This window comes from Toxotes jaculatrix, chromosome 22 (genome assembly GCF_017976425.1).
Source record: "Toxotes jaculatrix isolate fToxJac2 chromosome 22, fToxJac2.pri, whole genome shotgun sequence".
NCBI lineage: Eukaryota > Metazoa > Chordata > Actinopteri > Toxotidae > Toxotes > Toxotes jaculatrix.
In genome coordinates this window covers 16400682-16414403 of record NC_054415.1, presented here as the reverse complement: position 1 = coordinate 16414403, position 13722 = coordinate 16400682, and the positions used below count along the sequence as shown (strand labels likewise).

General features: G+C 41.4%; 1 protein-coding gene across 1 annotated transcript; it reads left to right on the top strand.

Moving 5' to 3' along the window:
• The first annotated feature begins 767 nt into the window (after positions 1-767).
• Positions 768-11434, top strand: pnpla3 (patatin-like phospholipase domain containing 3). The gene is made up of 9 exons (XM_041030415.1): positions 768-1073; positions 2123-2355; positions 2467-2532; positions 5236-5445; positions 8254-8314; positions 8440-8616; positions 8745-8877; positions 8962-9069; positions 9859-11434. The coding sequence occupies exons 1-9, from the start codon at positions 887-889 to the stop codon at positions 10118-10120; spliced, it is 1437 nt and encodes a 478-aa protein (XP_040886349.1). The 5' UTR covers positions 768-886; the 3' UTR covers positions 10121-11434.
• Positions 11435-13722: the final 2288 nt, after the last annotated feature.

Below are 13722 nucleotides of genomic sequence, written 5' to 3'. Positions count from 1 at the left end.
AAGGCTAAATATATCACTTGCCCGTGCTCAGACCTTTGTGTGTAATGCATTAATTAATGCATGGCCTGTGGAGATCCATATTTAGTCCCAATATATTTATGAAGGAGTACATGCAACACAAACTCCATATATCCACAGTTATACACCTTGTGGCATGAAAGCCATCCTACAGTTCTTTATAATCCTCTCATAAATCCTCTCATAAATCACATTGGTTATCACTATAATATTCCCACCAGTCTGCATCCAGTAAAGCGGAGAGTGCTCTGTCACCATCATGGGGCGCTTGTGGTCACCATGGAGACATTCAACAGGTGACAGAAATCTGCCAACGAACATGTTGCTTTTGTTTTGGAAGTGGATCGTGACGTCACGGCGTGTCGTCTCTCCCACTCTCGCTATTTATTGGTTCTTTTGGAGACACGGGATTGATAGACGTGCATTCATCCAATCCAGCTCTCACTAACACGTGTTTGTTGCCTTTATTGTTACTAGTAAATCTTAAGGTTTTCAATTAACCTGTGACACTACACTTACATTCACACTCTTGATTGAGCTAAGTACAATACAGATTGTGGTTATATGTATATATATAAAATGGGAGTGGGTCTTAATATTTAGTTTGTCGTGAAAACAACTGTAAATTTCCCAATAGACGATGTACTGGAACGCTCATGTCGCAGTTGTGATCATTCCGACTGCCCATGAATGCATCAGCAGCGGCTTGCCCTGCCTGCGCCTCACTCCTCAAAACACCGTCAGTCTGCTTCTCTCCGGTAAGCAGAGGTGACAGTGGTGCGATTGCCACCCGCAGACCCCGGCGCACTCGGTCGTCTGTCAGCTCTCACTCAGGGCTTCCTCGCCGCCAGCCGGGGCATGTGTCGCCATGTTCGACCTAAACGGCGGCTGGAATCTGTCTTTCGCGGGATGCGGGTTCCTGGGGATTTACCACATTGGAGTTGCCAGCTGTCTGCTGGAGAAAGCGCCCTACCTCGTCAAGGGGGCCAACAAGCTGTACGGGGCCTCTGCCGGTTCTCTGACCGCCTCCATGCTCGCTAGCCAGGCGTCTATAAGTAAGACACACCGCTGTTCGCTTTCTACATAGAAAACCGGAAGTCATGTTATTATTATAATAATAATTATTATTATTAGTAGTAGTAGTATCGGTCAGTCGTTTTAATGACTTATATACACATTATATATACATAGATATGTATATGAATATATAAGTGTGTGAACTTTTTGTGATTATGGTTATGGTTTCAATTTTAGTTGCTTATTTTCAGTATATTTGCTTGTTTTTTGTTTTTTTGTTTTTTTTTTCAAAACTGACCCATATATATATTTATTGTATTTTTTTTTGTTTGTTTATTTATATATAACGTATTAAATAAATGTTTTTTCAGATGTTAAGCATATATGAAACGTAATGAGTGGATATTTCACTAAGTCAAAATGAGTATATGTGAACCTATGTATCTTTTTGCAATATAAATTCTTTCAGTTAAATATAAATTGAAATATAATTACATCCAGTTATTTTGCAGCAATTATACTCTCATTGTTCAAAACATGGAATCGACATACTGTATCATTTTAGTATCTGATATCTGTCACTATCATCAGGTAAACCTAACATGAGATCTCAAAGTTGTGCATAGTTCAGTGTAAAACTGATAGAGTATGTGCAGCAGGGTGATAATGGCTTTCACTGATATGTGTTTAGCGTGTGTTTAAATCTAAAACAGTGGCATGAAACCACTGTTTCATAAGAGAAACATGTTCTTTCTGAGGACTGTGTGAGTCAGAGGCACCCTTTTGCTTTCCCTCCCATCAATAAGCAGTAAGCATATGATAAGGTCTGATATCAGTAGACACGTGTGTTAGAAGATTGGCCCGTGTGCATCACCCAATAGAAACTCTGCGAACTTCAGCATGAGTTCAGTACTCGGAAGATGGGCTCTCCCGTGTCACTATTGGTCACAGAGTCCTGGTATCTTTAGCGAGTATTGATCCGGTTGCAGGTTGACACAATATGTTTTTGTTTGCAATTTATTGATCACAGAGGAACTTGAAAGCTTCCCTCCGCCTTATCTTGTCTCTCTTCTTTCCTGTTTCCCAGCTAAATGCTGTGAAGATGTGATTGAGGTGGCGAAGGAGGCCAGGAAGAGAAACCTGGGCCCCCTTCACCCCACCTTCAACCTGGTCAAGGTGTTAAAGTCAGGTCTGAACCGGGACCTGCCCTCTGATGCGCACATCCTGGCCTCGGGGCGGCTGTCTGTTTCTCTGACCAGAGTGTCCGATGGGGAGAATGTGCTGGTGTCAGAGTTTAGCTCCAAAGACGAACTCATTCAGGTACGGTGGATGGGGGGGGTGGGCGCTGTGGTCTCTTTAGGACCTCTGTTACAGTAATGTAAGTCTCAGGAAATGGATTTCTTCTGGTCTAACCCCACACTCTGTCCATAGGCGCTGATCTGTAGCTGTTTCATCCCCATCTACTGCGGGCTAATCCCTCCATCCTTCAGAGGAGTGGTAGGTGTCTGCAGTCCTTTTTCCTCCCAGGATTTGCTTCATTTTATGTGATCAGAACTCTTCATTAGGAATCAAGAACCTAAGGGTATGGGGTATGGACTGGGAGGGTGTGTTGACTGGGCTGGTTGTGTTGATGACGGAGAATGCTGGGACTGAGATGAACTGAGAGTCTAGAGTGTGGGAAGCTGAGCCAAAGAGGTCCTGAAGGGAATCCGAGCAAGAGTCTGAGCTGAGCAAGGGTCCAGGACTGAGGAGCTGGGTTGATGGGACTGAGGGCTGGAAACAGGGGGCCACGACAGACCAGATGGGACTGCAGGGGCAAGGAGCAAAAATTTATCTAAAATGGTTTGAGAAACCCCGACTGACCAAGCAGGAACTCCGATCTGGCAGGGTGGATGCGGCACAATTGAGTCTTAGACCCAGTCCACCTGGTCCACATTTACCCTGGTATTTCTTAAAATGAGTGTTTTCCCTCATACTGCACTGAATGCAACATTGAAAACACAGGTCAGGTTGCAAGACTGTTCATATGAGATCATTTAGTTAATCATGATTAGTCATCTGTATATTTAGCTGCAAATCAGAATTCCTGATGTCAGTGTTACCTTCACTTTGCTTTATCAGCTGGACTTTGACAGTGATCTCATTAGACCCATTTTCTGTCCTCTGCTGCCAGGTCATACACAGTCGTAAGGTTGTGTAAATGAACCCGATGACTGGATTCTGCATCCAGTTGTATAGTAATTACAAAAAATACAAAGGTCAAGTGGATCAAAATCGAAGCAGATAAAGAAATAATCAACCAGATTACATGGAATGTTGTAAAAATTCTAATCATGTGATGCTAGCTTTAGCTATCCAAAAGTCAAGTTCTTCGTAATCATGATAGACAAACGTGATCAAAGGTGCAACTTCAAAATGCAACAATGAATAAATGTAATAATTTGATATACACAAAGTTTTTATTCTTAGGACCAGCACCGTGGCAGGGAAGCTTCAGGCACAGTGTACATCACTGTTGCAAAATAAATCATCCCAGACAGATATCAACTTTGTGGATACGTTTGTGAATTACGTTCTGAATAGAGCCTGTTGTATTGGTCCATGTCCTAAAGTTCAGAGTCAAGGCAACATAGGAAACACAGTGAGTCCAATAAGGTGCTGCTACAGTCAGTTCGAAGTGTTTACATGTCACAGAGTTGTCTGTGTGTATACATACAGTCTGCAGGGGTTATCTGTGGATTCTGTACATTGTGTACTTTCTGTTTCTCTGACTGGCTGCTGGCTCAGAGCCCAGTTTAGTGTGACTCATTGACTCTGTGCATGAGTGTTCATTAACTTCAGGCACTTTGTGGATAAACAGTATTGTAGTAGAGTACAGCCTAACACATGGTCTACATGTTGAAAATCAAATGTTAATGACAGGCTCACAGAGTGGGCCGGTAAAGAGAGTGTAGCGTCAAGTTTGCTGTTCCTTTATTTGCTGTCTCATTGTTTGCTTTCTATCATGGTATTTATTCATACGACATGCAAAGGGTTTTATAGCCATGAAAACCTAAAAACATATTTATATGGTTGGATGCATAATTCAGAAAAGTGGGGGAAAATGGGGAAAATTATTCTCTGCATTTTACCCACACCAAGTGAACGAAACACACAAGCATGCACATGCACTAGAGACACTGGGGCTGCCTAGTAAGGGGGCCGGGGAGCTGGGGTGGATCAGCGCCTTGGTCAGGGGCTCCACAGCCTTGGTCATAGAGGGGAGGGGGGGTGCGTCTGCTTCACCACCACCCATATCTATTGTACATATCTGTTGTGCTTAGTCAAGGAATTGAACCGGCGACCCTCCGATTTCCGGGCTGTCCAAAGTCCAAAGCTTTGGAAGGACATGGTCATTTGGTATCATTAGGGAAAATGAAATATGTGTTAAACTTATTTATTCTGGTTAATGACAAGCCTATCCTCAAGAGTGTGTTTATCAGAACACATCTACAGATTCTTATTATATATACAGATAAAGTAAAGAAGAAATTGACATTTGCTTGGGTTTAATCTCTGATAAAACCTGCTCAACTATGTATCAACTACATAACTTTCTGGCTGAGATTAATTGGCACTTGTTATGTGCATTGTCTCGGAACAGTTGGGTTTATTTTGGATACAAGTCTAAACCTGTTTCAAAACTATCTCAGACATATCTTTGGCATTTCTGTATTGGTATTTCTTGTTCCTAAGCAAACACAGGGTATGTGCTAACAGGACATATTATATAGTCCTGTGCACTCTGAACGATCCTGACCTCCATTTCCTCACTGACCTACATTCTGCCGGGCTGGCAGTGTCTAACCCAGAGGCTACATTTTTCCACTCATTTAGTCCGCTGGCAGCATCTCTGCCAAGCTGAAAGGGATTTTACAACTGGCATTTAGAATGAGATAAATTCCCTCTCTGTTCCATTTTAAGCCCTTCTTTCGTTGAAATGGAACTAGAGCAGTTTCATTATATAAATAAAATCTTCTCTGGTGGGCCACAGCAATTGCATTACAACAAGGCACAGCTCAAAATTTGTGAGGAAAATGTGTATACAACAGTAAAGAACAAAATCCCATGTGTTTCAGTGAAACCTGTTTGAACTACCTCAGCTCTAGAGTGAAAGCAGATACGTTATTCCTGTCTCTTTACCTGTGTCCGTGTCTTTAGCGTTACGTGGACGGAGGTATCAGCGATAACCTGCCACAGTCCGAGCTGAAGAACACCATCACCATCTCGCCGTTCTCCGGCGAGAGCGACATCTGCCCTCGTGACAACTCCACAAGCTTCCACGAGCTGCGCTTCACCAACACCAGCATCCAGATGAACCTGGGCAACATGTACCGCCTCAGCAGGGCTCTGTTTCCACCAGAACCCAAGGTAGGTAACACATGGTTTCCTACGTGTCATAGTGGCACAGTTCAAGTTCATCAAGGAGTTCATTTATAGCTGCGCCATCCTCTGCTTCATATACACTGTGGGTCAAATGACTATATGTATGGAAATGAACCCACAAACAATTACCATCCAAATCTGCAGATCCCCTCATTTCTTACCCTTTTAGCTCATTACTTTGGCAAACTTTGGCAAAGTTAGCAACTAGCATAACATTTAGCAGCTAAAGAGCCTGATAATGGTAACAGTATAACGGTATAATGGTATGATAACTTTTGTGATGCTGTGTTACTTTTAAAAGAGAAAATGACACATTCTTTCTCTCACAAATGAAAATGTGAATTTACATGCAGTAAAATACACTCTTGCACAGTTCAGTTAAATTAACGATACAGTCTTACTCAGTCCCGTACAACCGGTTGCTTATTCTATTGTTAGCTAATATCAGCAAACGTTCTTTGGACATGTTTTATATGACTGAGTCCAACTGCTCATTTGATGATGCTCACTTGCGCTGCTGTCTTGCTACTTTATGTTTTAGCATTTAGCATTATCCCACAGTGGCTACTGTTCAGCAGTGTTAGATGGTCTGTATAGCATAGCTTAACCTAGATGGTTTTGATTTATATCTATCCAAAAAAAGACATTGGAGGTACGAATTATCTTTTATCACTGGACTTTATGTGAAGATTTAATTTTCTCAAACAATATAAAAGCTGTTTAAACAAATTAGACCTGAAACATTTAGGCTTTGTCTTAAATCATGGCAAATCAAATAGCTTAAAATTTTGGATGATAGGTCAAACAAAACGAGAAACTCAAGATAAAATTTCACATGAACATGGATTCTTATTATATTGGTCATGTTTGAACTACTATTGAGGATTACAAAGTAACATTAATCTAGATACATTAGTTCCGCTAATATTCTCCAGAACAAAGACCAGAATTCTCAGAGGCTGACTGAGGCTGAATTAGTAGAGAGGCTGAAGTCGTATCAGGATGTGCCTCCTGCCTATATTTCACCTGCTGTTGCTCCTCCTTTATCCCGTGTTTCCTCTTGTTATTCCCTGTGGCTGTGATTATTGTTAGGTAACCTTTAAGACACGGTGAGCTTTGACCTTGTTGGGGTAGAGCTGCTTGTTATGTTGTCATGATTCAGCCTGGCTCCTCACCACTCACCTCACGTGTGTGCACTTGGTATGTTGTCTGGATCCTACGATTATATAACCACTGTTATGGATCTCTGTGACGGGGAGGGCATTTGTGTTCCTACCACATTCCTCAAGGGAGGAATTACCTCTCAGATCGGCCCATACATGCTTGAGCCAGGGATTTCTCTCTGCAAACACACACACTTGGCAGTCAATATGGCAGTTGTCATATTGATTTGAAGCGTGTAGCAACACAGAATTTGAATATCAAATAAGACAGAGTACGTTTTGACCCATGACTCATGTGATCTGACCACTCTGTGGTCTGACTGATCTAGCCTGTGGATTGGCTGTGAGCAGCTCTGCTGATGCCAGAGTTGTTTTTATGCAATAAGAACAAACTGACCATTGTCAGGGAAAGGTAGTGTCATCAGAAGATGTCTAGTTGACTATCTAAAAGACATATCCCAGGTGCATCTCAGAAAATATAACCAGAATTACATGGAAGATTTGAGAAATCCAAATAAAAGAAATAAATCAAAGAAATAAAGTGAAATAACATTCATATTGTTAAAAGGGCAATCAGTTAGTGTTTTTCTCTTTTGTTACTGAATTGTTTTTCCGTGCACTAAAACATCTCCATACCACATTAAAATCAATTGTAAGACAGTGAAATGATAGTGAAGATATGTATTACATTGCACATCAGAGCATTTTTAGGTATTTTAAATATTCCAGAGATCTCTGTTAGACGAAACTGAAATGCAATATGCGTCTATGCTTTGTTTTCCAAAATAATTGTAAAATTTAGTTTTTTATTGTCTTAATCTGTTTTTTAATTTTAAGTTTTTTTCCCGTTGCAGTTGCTTCTGTTCATTTTCTTATTCATCCAACTTTTTAGCGTACTTCTTTTGTCAGTTCTAGCTTAAATTTTTACTTGTAGCCTTTTAAAGCTGCATCCTCTCTAAACATTCTAGTAGGCAGAGTTCTAGTCTAGTTTTTTTTTTTTTTTTTTTTTGTGGAATGACTTTGTAGTGAGTGTAAATTTATGCTATAATCCTATGCTTCGCATTGTTTATGTCAGGGACCAGCTGAACAATTAAGATGCACAAGCTAGTGTGCCTCGTGATGAATTAGAGGGATGTCCGTGAGTGTGGTGTTATGTGTTCCACAGAGACATGGCTACAGGAAGATACTTTAGATCCCCACACTACCATAGACAGCTTTCAGACAGAGCAGGCAGACAGGAATAAATCTGAGACCAGAAAGAAAAGAGGGAGTGGACTTGCAGCTTTTATTTTCTGCAGCCCAGACATGGAATGTTAGGCATAGGGTTATGTCCGAACTACATACCCAGGAAGTTTTTACAAGCTGTCTTGACTGCTAACCCGGCAACCGCATGTAATAGTATCCACTCTGTTTCCACGAAACTCCAGACTCTGAACCTCCAGGGGACAGGACCTTGGACCTGCTATGCTAATGTTAAAGAGTCCTGGAGATTCTTCCTCACAAGACCCAAAACATTAGAAGAACAGAAACAAAAAGTCTCTGGACTTGATGACGAGCAGAACGATCAAGGATCCATAATGTAAAGTCAGTGAAGTGTCTGAAAAATGATGTAGTGTCTTCCTCTCAACAGGTACTGGCTGAGCTGTGTCAGAACGGTTATAAGGATGCTCTACGCTTTCTTGAAGAGAACAGTGAGTATTACTGTTACCACTGTGTTACCATGGTGACTCTCAAATAACCTAGTTATGATGCACCACTATCAGCCTGTAGCTTAACCTTTGGACTGTGTCGCTGATGTCATGCTTTGTGGTCCCAGATCTGGTGATGCTGGAGCGTCCCACCCCTGGCCCCACCCTGCTAGAGAGCACCCCCGACTGCTGCTGTAAGCATACTGAAACGACTAAAGAGTGGGTGCTCCGGAGGCTCCACCTGCTGCGTAAACAGCACTGGTGGCTGGATGAGCAGATCGTTCTGCCCACCCCGATCAAGAAAGGTGCAGTATCTTAGGCTTTATTGGCTTTTAGTAATGAAGATGAGACTGAAGATGCATGTGTGCATCTTTAAGCTGGCATCATCGGCGGTGTATGGTTGACTGGTCCTGTTGCCTTGTGTGTCTGTCAGTGTTCTGTGAGGCCTGCAAAGACAAAGCCGGCCTGTACACCAAGTTGTCTGAGACGCTGCCAGTAAGAGTGGCGTCCTACATGCTCATGCCGTACACACTTCCTGTACAGTCAGCTTACTCAGCGGCCCAGAGGTGAGGTGGAGGTCTCATCGATGATGGTATCTCACCTTTAAGTTGAATGTGTATATATATATTCTAAACTCTGCTCTACCCCAGGTTTGTGGAGTGGATCCCAGAGGTGCCAGCTGATGTACGCTGGCTGTTTGGGATGGCAGGTGACGTGTACCGACAAGCCTGGAAAGGAGCACCAGCCAACTCCATGAGGTGACAGATGTTTTTCCATACGTCATTTTCTTTTTTCAAAGGCTTAATTATTGAGTGACAACATGGAACAGTACAAATTTCGCTCAAGGTGTATAATTAACCCAACTTAAACTCACACGCAAACACATATGAATCCACTTATGACAAATCAAGACGGTTGTGTGAAATAAAATTATGTAATAGTACGTAAAACAAAAGATATACAACAGAAGATACTCCAAGCTTAGGTTTTCTGGTGACTTATTCCTGCACCAGCTAGAGGGCTCTCAGGCCCTCACTGATGTTCTTGAGTCATCACAGCAATGCTATTGGACTGGTTCCAAACAAAGATCAGCCAGAGTTACAACTCAAAGTTTGGAATCTCATTGGTTAAAGGACACTCCAGTGTTCCCTATACCTGTCATTGTTCCGTGATATTACAGGATTTCCTTTGGTATTATTTATGCTATGGAAGCATTTTAGAGAATGCCTCTTCATGATGCCATGTCATGGGAGTAAAGGCATCAGTATACTTCAATCAAGGTGTTTGTCAGATCATCTACCAGCATCTGAAACCTCCTTTCAAATAACAGGATCAGGCAGGACTGAATTCTTTCCAAAACAATCAATCCAACAATCACGGTCATTTTATATGGTAATTTCCAGGTCTGCAGAGCTATGATAATTGGCAGGGTTTTGTGTTCTCTGTGTATAACTGAGTGCAAAGCTTATGCAGAGGCAAAGAGAGGAAGTCCAAAAGTGCAAATGGGTGAAACAAACTCCTAAACATGTGTGTAATTGACTTTACAGTGAGCCGTGCCTGAGGAAATGCCTGACTGTGCCGCCTCTACCTACAGAGTGTGATAAACCTAGGCAGAGAAACAACCTGCCCGCTCTTTCCTCCCTAGACCTCCACGGCAATTACTGGGAGATCCACCAATCTACCTCCTCTTCCTCTTCCTCCTCCTCCTTGTCCCACCACCACCACCACCACATCACCCCCTCCTCTCCGCAGCAAGTCTGCTTCTTTGTCGGCTCACAGGACGAACCTCACAGCCCCCTGCAGCAGTAAAACTGATTCACGACCTGCACTTTTAACAAATACGTGATCTAGTTTCCAGTCTCTCTGCGGGGGAGATGGTGGACTGATGAGTAGCAAAAAGTCTGAACCAATACGCAGTGGTGTGGAATTTTCTCAAGGAAACACACCCTGAACACTCCAGGCAGTACAAAATGTATTATATTTTATTAAGTTCTCTGGAAGTCAGCATTGCAACTCACTGAGGATCACGGATGTGTTTTATGATCTGGTTTTGATGCACAACACAGAAATGTGTCTGATTTTACAGTGTAACTACAACTCAACCTACTTGTTTAAAGTGTACTCAAAAGTTATTCCTCAGTTATTCCTCATTCCAAAGCAGTTAATTTAGTCACGGGTTCTTTGTCTTTCCACAAGTGGCTCTCTTCTGTTTATCTGTTTTCTATGTGTCTGTCCTTTTGATCGTGTCTCTTAATTTTTACAGCAATGTGATCTCCAGTTGCCATGGCTTTTAACTGATGCAGTGCCACCTCTGGTGGTCACTTTGGAGGTCTGCTGGGTGCATTTCTAAATAGAATTAACCTTACTAAAAATGGCTCATATGTACGTACTGTTTTTAACAAAGAAGCAATTTTTTTCCCCAAATCTGACCAGTTTCTTTTTTAGACAGGACAGCTAACAAGATATTCAGTTGTTAAGCAGTTATTCCCTTTTAAGATGGGACAGCTAACAAGTTATTTATCTGTTAGCTAGCTGACATAGTTCACATGTTTACAAGTAAATAACAAGTATTCATGTGTTAGCTAGCTAACAAGTGAATTACAAGTCTTCTCTCATTACCTAGCTAACAAGTGCATAACAGGTTATTACTTGTCAGCTAGCTAAACTCCTTTAACTTCTGGCCAGCTGGCTATCACTGTTTTCTGATTTGTGTGCCAACCAACTTGTGCTAGAATGTACATTAGTAAATGTGCTTCTCCCGTATCAAAGTCACATAGTCCAGTCTGTTGGTTTAGCTTTAAATGATTAATGCCAACATTACAGGTACACTCACGGTCAGTTTTACCTCCAAATAAAGTTAGATAACCAGGCTAAATTGTTGGTTTGTCTGGTAGAGAATAAGAATTATCAGAATAAGTATTATCATGTTACTACATCTCAAATTCTACTTTACTCAAATTAGCTCAGACTGAAGCCATAACCACTGGCTGCAAGTGGGCCATCATATTTGAGGGTAGGATATGAATTCAGTATCATTTTGTTTTGCTTTTTGTGTGTCCTATCGTTGAGAAATATGAAAACTAATAAATATATTCAACTGAAAATAAAATGTGAATGAGACAAAGAAAATATTGTTGTGACCTCACTCTGCCAATCGGCTAAGGATAAATGTGCACTTTATTTACCCACCCCAAGAAAGAACCTCATGGCTCATCTCCCAGTCAGTCCTGAAATTGTTTAACTGAAAACATGCAAATTGATCTTTGTACAAGATGACTTTGATGGCACTCTAAAAGTTACCACTAATACCAGAACAGATTAACTGTTCCCTTGTGGCCTAGCTCTCACTACAGTGAATACAGTATAAATGAAAGTCACCATCTAATGAAGCCAGACAAATCACATCATAAAAAAGGCAAAGAAGCAATTCTGAGGTTCCCAAATCAGACACTTTCTTCTCCCCAGCTAATCATATTCATGATTAGCCAAGGCCAAGAAAAGGGCCAATCCTGGTGGATTGTAAGGCAATAAGTTGTTAGCTCCTCTACTGACCTCCCACAAACAAATACCTGCCAATGATTATGTCAATGTCAAGTCAACCTTGACTTGTTTCCTGTTCTTTCCTATCCTATAATTCAAACACAGAGGTCCCACAATATCAAATCCTCCCTATCTGTCCTATCCTCTCCCCAAAGGATACTATGGGCATTAAAATCACCGCAGCAAATGACCCTTTGTCTACATAGCCCCTTTATGTCTTCAATTGTTTCCAGTTCCAAACTTTGACCATCCAGATCTTTCTGCATAAATCTATATGAAACACCTTGTCAAATAAAAGGAGGACATGCTCCTTCATTACCCCCTACCTATCCCATCTTATGGACACTTACCCTTGAATCAAAAAAATCAATTTAAGTTTAATCAAATTAAGTTTACGAGTCACCTCTACACATTGAGTATTTGAGGTTTGCACTCTAACCCCTTTAGAAATCCTCTAAATTCTTGGCCATACGACATCAGACTCCTTGCATTCCACCGAAGAATTAACATTAGCAAAACTAATCCTGTGAAAAGGATTCTTTGTTTAAGTGTTCCTGTTTTTCAGCTCTCCCATGCCAGACATTTCTTGAATATTTAAATATCTTGTTGCTTGGGACATGAAATACACAATATTCTCCAGCAATATATCTCCCATCTGATTCTTTTCTCCACAGTTAACACATTTCAGCCCTGCCACACTTTTGTTTCCCTTGATATCCTGCTGCAATTTGCCCAAATTTTTGGTAAATAAAACATTTCAATCATGGCGGGGCCTTTCACAGAAAAACATCTTTCTTAAAATAATGTATTAAACTTTACAGAAGTATTAAAGCCATTTGCCACAGGGACACCTGGTGTCAACCCATCACCAGAAATTTCCAGCCCAACTTCTTCATCTACCCCATTGGCTTAGCAACGCAACTTGTCCTTTGTGTCCTCATTATGTCCTTGGTTTAAGTACCAAATTTCTCATTTGAGGACTTCTTGTTCAGGCCCAAAAGGCCAAAGTTCTTCCCAAAGTGGGGCATTAAAGACCTAGGGAACAGAGGTTCCCCCAGATGTTGCCAGTTCACCCTCACTACAAACTTGGATTTACCAGGTCTTTCCAGTAGTCTCCCTCACTACCAGGTGGTAATCAGCTGACAGTTCCGCTTCTGTCTTTACAGGACTGTCCCAGACAGGTCACCACAGATATGATGCTACAAAGCACAAAGTTGACAATCGATATCACACATTTCCAGTTTTTCAAAAGCACTGCGCATATGCAAAGTTCAGCTTTGGAACCGATTCCTCACCTGCACTTACCTTTAAATCAATTCCAGACTTAACCCGGACTCAATCAAATCTGCTCCGAGCTGCTGAGCAGTCTAGGCAAAAAGTGTAGGGGTGCGCAACAAGAAACTAAATAAATGTCTAATAAGCTACATAGATAAATATATAAAAATGCAGCAGGAGGTGCATATTGTACAGGCAGAGGTTTCCACGTTTCAATAAAAAAATAATGAAAATTATGAAATTATCTTCATCTGCCTCGTTGGCTTGGCAAAGCAACTCTTCCTTTGTGTCTTCATTATGGCTTTACCTTTGTTTGTTTGTTTGTTTGTCCCCAAATTTCTAATTTAAGGACTTCTTGTTCTGCTCAATAGTCTCCTTTTCCCCCTTCTACTTGGGAAAGTGCATTTTTAATCTCTCATGCTTTGAGACGCATGTCTTCCTCCTGGTCTTTCTCTGTTTGAAAACTTTTCTGAAGTTCCTTATTTCTTGTTCGATGGCTTCCTTGTTTCGGGCTTGTGGCATTTCCTGCTCCTTCACTTCTCACAGTCTCACTTCTCCCAGTTCATGAAGAAGTGATTCTTTCCCCTCAACAGTTT